At 32.6% G+C, this 8,901-nt stretch overlaps 1 protein-coding gene across 1 annotated transcript in view; it reads left to right on the forward strand.

Annotated features, from left to right (window-relative positions):
* Positions 1 to 8,901, forward strand: part of sema3c (sema domain, immunoglobulin domain (Ig), short basic domain, secreted, (semaphorin) 3C) — a 78,397-nt gene extending 69,496 nt beyond the window's left edge. The window contains exons 17-18 of the mRNA XM_073838889.1: positions 1,634 to 1,764; positions 4,734 to 8,901. Of these exons, the coding sequence (XP_073694990.1) occupies positions 1,634 to 1,764; positions 4,734 to 5,132 (530 nt within the window). The 3' untranslated portion in view covers positions 5,133 to 8,901. The remainder of the gene's footprint in view (positions 1 to 1,633; positions 1,765 to 4,733) is intronic.

The following is an 8,901-nucleotide window of genomic DNA, read 5'->3' on the forward strand; positions in this document are numbered from 1 at the left end:
TCACTCTGAAAAAAGCCAGTGTGAACACTAAGCGGACCAGGACAAAATGTATAATTTTCATTTATGGTCCAGTGGTCCAGACCAAATGAACCAAACAAACCGAACTACAAGTGTGAACACACCCTTCTTCTCATTTAATCACTTTACTTGTCTTCAGTGAGCTTGAGGTTTTTTTTTTATCATTATTATTTAGGCTAGTATTAGTTTTTGCAATATTGACAATGGTGGCAAAAATTATGAAATGTCTATGGTATCAAAAATGTATATCATAATGACCTTATTTAATGCAAAAATACTATACCGTGATATATATAGTTATTGTGTAATATTATGATATTTATGTAGATTGTCCCATATCGCCCACCTTATTGTCAATAGTGTAGCATTGTATGAATCAGCGCTCACACATACACTATCAGTCAAAAGTTTTTGAACAGGAATAAACTACATTTTAAAATATATTCAAATAGTAAACAGTTATTTTGAACAGTCAAAACATTTCAACATTTTACTGTTTTTGCTGTACTTTGAATCAAATAAAAGCAGGCTTGGTGAGCAATACAGACTTCTTTAAAAAAACATTACAAATCTTACTGTTCAAAAACGTTTGGCTGGTATTGTATATCTCTTTCGAACCAAGTAGCTTTGTGTTAGCTAGCACAGCCAATCTTGAAGCAGTTACGGAAATCTGCATAATGGTTCACTCTATCACGGAATTCCTCATCACGTGCATTGTTGCTTTCTATTTGTGAGGACAAATTGTGCTAGAAATGTAGTCATGTCTGGTTAGGACACACAATTAATCATTTGCAAGACCATCTAGAGCTGAATCAATCTAGTGACTAAGTATTTTACTCATCAGCAACATGGATCCATTTTGGCGTTATGAACGTTGTCATAGAAACTAATCATTTCGAAATGCTCAGAGAAAATCTCCAAGTTGTCATCTTGTAATTATGCTAATACTCACATGAGCACAGCCAATGCTAATGCTAAAATGCTCATGCATTAAAAAGTCATTTTATAAGTTAATACTAGCATACTATTTTCATACATTTACATAAAATGTATTTTCCTAATGAAATGCATGCTTTCATGCTTAACTTAATGCTAATTGACATACAGCCTCAGACATCTCTCTCTCTCTCTCTCTCTTCTTCCACCACTCGTGTCCTTATTTTCTCTCGTTTGTCTAATCCTCTCTCTGTCCTTGCGAGAGAATCTGTCATGGGACCAGAACACCTGTTAATTTGAATACAATTGGCAGCGATACTGTCAGCGATCCAGATGACTCAGTTTAACACTTCAGATGCATCAGAATTATTAAATAGCAGTCTTAATGAAGAGTGGAAGTGTTATCCCAGCTCTATGCTCAAAACAAAAGTAGCATAATATCAAAACAGATGTTGGATGTATGAAATCATTGGCCAGTGTACAGGCTCACTTATCTAATTACACACTTATGTGGTCCACTATTCTTCAGTCTAGTTTACTCTATACTCAGTGTACTTGAACCCAATCATGACCCTTATCTGCAGATGTTAGCGTGACAGTTGAATTGCAGCAGTACAATTACAATTAGTATGCACTAAGTGTTCGAGAGCTTTGGCTAACACTTGAAATCTTGTCTCAGCCTACAGGAATGCAGTGGAGATGACTCAGTATGGTGTCAAAAACAACACCACTTTCCTGGAGTGTCAGCCCAAATCTCCACAGGCCTCTGTTAAATGGCTCATTCAGAGAGACAACGATCGCAGGAAAGAGGTCAGACAATCCTGTCCAAAATGACACAACATTAAACCTTGATCTGTAACAGCCAATACACAGTACACTGCTCCAGGCTATCGGCGGATGATGCTTTCAATGAAATATCATCATGTGTTTGTAATCATCAAACTGTCCCATTAGAATGACTCATCCTAAACTGTTAATGGCTCCTCTGAGCATGAAGGATAAGAAATAATGGATGCACAGGGATGTTCAATAATTTTTTGTTTTGTAAAGGTCTGGTGAACTTTGATGAACTTTTTTGATCCAACTTTGATTCAACTGTTGACTACTGTAGATAATATAAGATTACATAAACCACAATTTCTCACACTATTAATTTTGAAAAACGTAATCATATATTAAAAATATTGCTGTTAGAAATGTTTATTTTATTAAAATATATAATTAAATTTCTATACATTTACATAATAAATTGAACTGTTTATTACTATTATTATTATTATTATTACAGCTTTTATATAAAATATTTTATTCAATAAAAAATATTATATATTATTAATAATAATAATATCATCATCATTGCTAAAATATTATAAGTTTTTAAATAAATAATTTTTTTATTATATTATATTATTATTTTAATACTAAAATATTATTTTTTATTATAACAATATTGTTATTATTATTACTGTTGTTTAATAATAAAATTATAATTTAAATAATAATTAAAATATTATATTTTATTAATAATAACAAAAATATTTGTATTTTTGTATAAAATATAATTTTTTATAATTAAAATTATATGTTATTATTCAATAATAACAACAATAATTATTATTACCATTTTTATATCAAATATAATATTTTTATTATTAAATAATAATTATTGCAATTATTAAATATGTAATGTTTATTGTTATTATTAAACAATAATATTAATAATTATTATTAAAATAGTATATTTTATTATTAAAATAACAATAATTATTTTAATAATTATTATTACTAGTTTTTATTATTAGTATCATCATCGTTAAAATATTGTTGTATTTTATTATTAAATATTAACAACAACAATTCTTTAAGTTGTTATATAAATATATATAAATATAATATTTTTATAATATAATATAATATTATTATTTTATTATTAAAATATTAGATTTTTAGTATAACAATGTTATTATTATTACTGTTTTTGTTTAATAATAAAATATTTAATTATTATTATAAATATGTAATTATTATTATTATTATTAAAAAATATTTTATTATTAAATAATAACAATAAGAAATATTATTATTATTATTACATTTTTTATATAAAATAACATTTTTATTATTAAATAACAATAAGAATTATTATTTAAATTGTATATTTTTATTATTATTAAAAACAACAACTATTATTTTTATTACAGTTTTTATATAATATTTTACTATTAAATTACACCATTATTATTACTGTTGTTGTTTAATAATATGTAATGTATTATATAATTATATAAAATTATTATTAGTATTAAGGGCTGTCAAAACAATTAATTGCATCCAAAATAAACGTTTGCATTTATATACAGTCATGGACAAAATTGTTGGCACCCTTGGTAAATATGGGCAAAGAAGGCTGTAAAAATAAATCTGCGTTGTTTCTCCTGTTGATCTTTAGTCAAAAAATCTGCAAAATTCAAACATTTCATTAAAAAAAAAAAAAAAATTAAGTGGGGGGAATATAATATTATGAAATAAATGGTTTTCTCTAATACACCCTGGCCATAATTATTGGCACCCTTGTATTCAAAACTTTCTGCAACTTCCATTTGCATGACAGCTCTGATTTTTCCCCCTTCATGCCTGATGAGGTTTGAGAATATATGACAAGTGATTTTAGACTATTCCTCCATACAGAATTTCTCCAGATCCTTCAAATGTTGGTTCTCACTCTTCTTGAGTTTATCCCACTCATTTTCCATAGGATTCAGGTCAGGGAATTGGGATGGTTATGGCAGAATCTTGATTTTGTGTTCACTGACCAGTTTTTGTGTTGATCTTGATGTTTGTTTTGAATCAATGTGGTGATGGAAGATCTAACCATGACCCATTATAATATTTCTAACTGAGCAAGTCAGTTTTACTATTTTATCTGCTGGTATTTGATATAAAACATGATGGCATGTATCTGAACAAGATGTCTAGGACCTTTGGTGTAAAATTAGGTCCACAAAAAAGAACATCTGGTGATATATTTAAATGTGGACATGGGGCACTTTTTTATCCCTGTGCGCACCAAACCTTTAATGTGTTCTAGCTCCAAAAAAGAAATTCTCATTTCATATGGCAATAAAAGCCAGTCCTGGCTGAAGTTCCAGTATGGTGGAATTTGATTTTGCATGAGAGCAGATGATTTGTTTCTTGAACAGTGTCTGAAATGACTTGTTGTGATGGAGGTGCAGTTTTCCTTTATTTTTAATATTTTTTTCTGACACTAAAATTCAACTGATTTCTGCAATTTTCCATCTGTGATCTTTGAAGAGTATTTGGCCACTTAAATTGTTCTCTTTGCTGCACATTAAGACAATATTGACACACATCATGTTTCAAGCAGATTTTTAACATCTCCAGTCCATTAAAACTTCTTAATTATTTCCCTGATGTTGGAAATGAGAATATTTAATGTTTTAAGTATTTTCTTAAAGCCACTTTGTATTGTGTAAAGATCAACAATCTTTTGCTGTACATCAGAAGTATATTCTTTGGTTTTACCCATTCTGATGAATGATTAGGTTGGTTTGGGCTTTGTGTTACTAATATTTATTCATCTGTGCACCAAGACGTCATGACTGGACAACATCATGTTTCCACACACACGCACGCACGCACGCACGCACACACACACACACGTACACACGCGCTGACACAAACATTAAATTCAAATAACATTTAAGCAAATATATAAGCAAAATAATATAATAATAATAAATTTTTTTCTCTGTATGCAGGTGAAGCTGAGCGATCGCGTGGTGTCCACCAACCATGGTCTGCTTATCCGTTCAGTGCACACTTCGGATCAGGGCCTGTACTACTGCCTGGCCACAGAAAATGGCTTCAAGCGCACACTTGCTAAGATCCGTCTCCAGATTCTGAGCGAGGCTCTGGTCAGCGCTCTGAGCAATAAACATTCTCCCTGGGGCTGGGCAGCCTCACTGCACCCTAAAGCCCTGGTGTCGGCCTTCAGCCCGGCTGAGACGTTGGCCATGCACCAATACTGCAAGGAACGCAAACAGATGCAGAGTCTGCAGAACATACAGAGCCCCATGAGAGGCGATCTGGGCAAACTCAAACCCCTGCTGGACCACAGGAAGAGCAGGAACCGCCGGAACCACTTACTAGGGCAATAGAGGTGAAACGTAAGGGAAGGAGATGGATGGAGAGATGACGAAAAGGAATAAAGACTTGCATCAGAAGAGAACTCGAGTGGAAAATAAGGGAGGAGAACGTTGGGGGAAGATTCCTCTGTTATGAACCTCATTTGTTGTTGTTTTTTCAAGCGCAAAGCATCTCAGGCGCTTCCTGTACAGCAGTCTTATATACATGAACACCCAGAGCAGAGGACTCTGAAACATCTTCACACACACGCACTCAAGCCAATTTGTGTTTCAAGTAGCATAATACAAAACGTTATATGTCATACAGTAGTATTGTTGTCATTGTATGTGTATGTGACATTTCAGAACAAACCATGAAGGAATACAAAGTCCTTTCTTGTGTTGATGTACTTCCTGTTGAAACAGGCAGTTGAGGCGGGACATATGCAGGGGCTCGTCCCTTTTTAAACTGCCTTTAGTTTACATTACAGCCACAAACATTTATTTCTGCTTGCTAATCCTAGTAAAGTATTACCAAAAGGGACAATCTCACTCTAGAGCGCATTTCATTGGACTAAAATTTGAATACACCCATTAGTGCAAGTTGAGTCATCAATATTTAAGTTTGTTTACTGGAAGAGAAAGACTGTAAATTGCATATGTACATATCTGCTGAAGGGTTGTCAAATTTTAGGACTACATAAGCTAGCAGACCTAACAGGACCCACAGAAATTCAATTTTGGTCAGTTTTGAATTTAGATATAGTATTTTGTTAATTTATAGATGTAAACTTGAATTAGAATTAGCTTCTAAGTTAAAATAAATTGATTAAAAGCCACAAAATTTCAGTACTGATTTTCTTTAACATCCCTGCAGAACATTGTGATTACAATTAAATACAGTCGAGGTCAAAAGTTTACATACACCTTGTAGAACCAAAATAGGAGGGATCGTGCAAAATGCATTATCTTTTTTTTTATTTTTTTTTATTTAGTACTGACCTGAATAATGTATTTTACATAAAAGATGTTTAGATTTAGTACACAAGAAAAAGTAATAGTTGAATTCATAAAAATGACCCTGTTCAAAAGTTTTCACACACTTGATTCTTAATACTGTGTTGTTATCTGAATGATCCACGGCTGATTTTTTTTTTTTTTAGTGATAGTTCATGAGTTCCTTGTTTGTCCTGAACAGATAAACCGCCCGCTGTTCTTCAGAAAAATTCTTTGGGTCACAAATTCTGTGGTTTTTCAGCATTTTTTTGTATCTGAACCTTTTCCAACAATAAATGTATGATTATAAGATCTACCTTTTCACACTGAGGACAACTGAGGGACTATTGCAACTATATGCAACTATTACGGAAGATTCAAACACTCACTGATGCTTCATAAGGAAACATGACGCATTAAGAGGCAGGGGTGAAAACTTCTGAATCGAAGATCAGGGTAAATTTAACGTATTTGGTCTTCTGGGAAACATGTAAGTATCTTTGTAGCTTCTAAAGGGCAGTACTAAACGCAAATAGATATGAATATTTAGACAAAATAAGAAAAATGTACACATCTCCATTCTGTTCAAAAGTTTTCACCCCCGGCTCATTTTTCCTTCTGGAGCATCAGTGAGCGTTTGAACCTTCTGTAATAGTTGCATATGAGTCCCTCAGTTGTCCTCAGTGTGAAAAGATGGATCTCAAAATCATTCAATCATTGTCGGAAAAGGTTCAAATACACAAAAATGCTGAAAAACCACAGAATTTGTTGGACCCGAAAGATTTTTCTGAAGAACAGCAGGCAGTTTAACTGTTTGAGACAAACAAGGGACTCATGAACAACTGTGGATCATTCAGGTTACAGATGTAAACTTTTGAACAGGGTCATTTTTTTATAAATTCAACTATTATTAACATCTCCTGTGGATGGTATGCAAACATATTTTATGTGAAATATCTTATTCAGGTTAGTACTGAATAAAAAATGACATGCATTTTGTATGATGCCTCTTATTTTAGTAAAATCATTAAAATTTTGCAGATTCTGCAAGGTGTATGTAAACTTTTGACCTCAACTGTATGTTCTAGCAATCCAAGTTTGATTTACATGACATGCATTTACATGTCCATGTTTAGTAAAATTTCCATAATTGCAAAAAAATTGTTTATTCTACTACCTACAAATCTACATTAAACAAAAACAGTGGCCTTCTAAAGTCAATCAATGGCCTCCACACATCAAGATGATAATTTAGAGCATTGTAAAAGCTTGTTTTCTAGCAAACCAATTGTTTATGGTCACTGAACAGATCACGAGAACATTTCTTGGAGATAAAAACATGATGCATAGACCAAAGTACATCAGCCCAGCTGCACCACAGATGTTCAGAAAGGAAGTGAGAGGGAGAGAAGTTGGCTTGGAGACGTTTCAAACTGTACCAGACAGGTGGCTGTAAAGACTTGTGTTTTGCCAAGTGTTGAGCTTTGGGAAAACAAGATTAATCCAAATCACATCATTTTAGTTTCGTCATCATGTACTCACCCTCATGACCTTCCAGACACCTAGGACTTGGTATATAGAGCACTTTTTTGTCCTTTAAGAAGCTTGACAGGCAGTGGTCATGTCTTCAGTATATGGAAAAGAGCAGCACGAACATTCTTCAAAATATCACTTTTTGTATTCCTAAAAAGAAACAATGACGTAAATTAGGCCAGGCGAACTATTGGCTAAAATGTGTGTGAGACTTCTGATTCATGCTGACATGAATGACAAAGTGCAGTAAACTACATGAAAATAATTTGATAAGAAACAGCAATTTTTAACCTCCTATCAGGCAGCAAGAATGACAAAGGAAGCCTCTCACATTAGTTACAATTAAGCACCCGCTCCTTAAGTTAAAAATAAGGTTAATACTGAACCAGAATGAATCAGTTGAAATACTTAGATATACTTAAGCACCAGAAATAGCACAGTGTTTAAATCGCATAAGGACAGGCCCAAAAAGGCATGTGATCATGCATATTGTATCATTGTTATACAGGCACATGTTTGATGTTAAAAATGAATGTCATGTAAATGTATTGTGGTTTGCTTAGTGTGCACAGCTGTAATGTGTTTGTCACTCATTTTAGATGATGTATAGCATTGTACAGCTTCCAGTTTTGGATTACTCTGTGTCTGTGTAATTTATCTCTTTTTGTATTTTGAGTATCTGTAAATAGTCAAAATTGTTCAGCTCTAAAAACACATGAGAAATTCAGTCACACTTCAGGGGCCGGTTGCATAAAAGGTTTAGACTAGTCTTAAAAGTTAGTCAGCTATTTTTCTTTCTTTTTTTTTAATTTAGTTACATAAAAATGTTCATTAGTCTAAGCTGAATCCAAAAAATAAGACTGATTACCCTTTGGTTAACTGCTAGCTGGTCAAGTTTACGCAACCGGCCCCAGTTTTACAATAGAACGCTCTATGGCTATTATAATCATTTCATTCACATTTACACAGTCTTCTCTCTCTTTCGCTCTGAAATGCCCAAATTGAATTAGTTTATTGCCAAACTTCAGACGTTTTTGACTGAATCTGCATTTTGCAGATGTTTCATGTTCACGTTTTTTTCTGTGGCATTTTGTTCCCCTTTTCAAAGGGCATTTGGAGTAACAATATGTTTTAATATGATATGCTACTATAGCAAATATGCTGTATTCCCTGTGAATGTTAATGATAATTTTATTTTATTAAATGTCTTGATTTGTGTATTCCTATTTATTAATATAAGCCTGAACAACTGCATTAAACAACTTTAACCAGT

Source organism: Garra rufa, chromosome 4, assembly GCF_049309525.1.
Source record: "Garra rufa chromosome 4, GarRuf1.0, whole genome shotgun sequence".
In the NCBI taxonomy this organism is placed as follows: domain Eukaryota; kingdom Metazoa; phylum Chordata; class Actinopteri; order Cypriniformes; family Cyprinidae; genus Garra; species Garra rufa.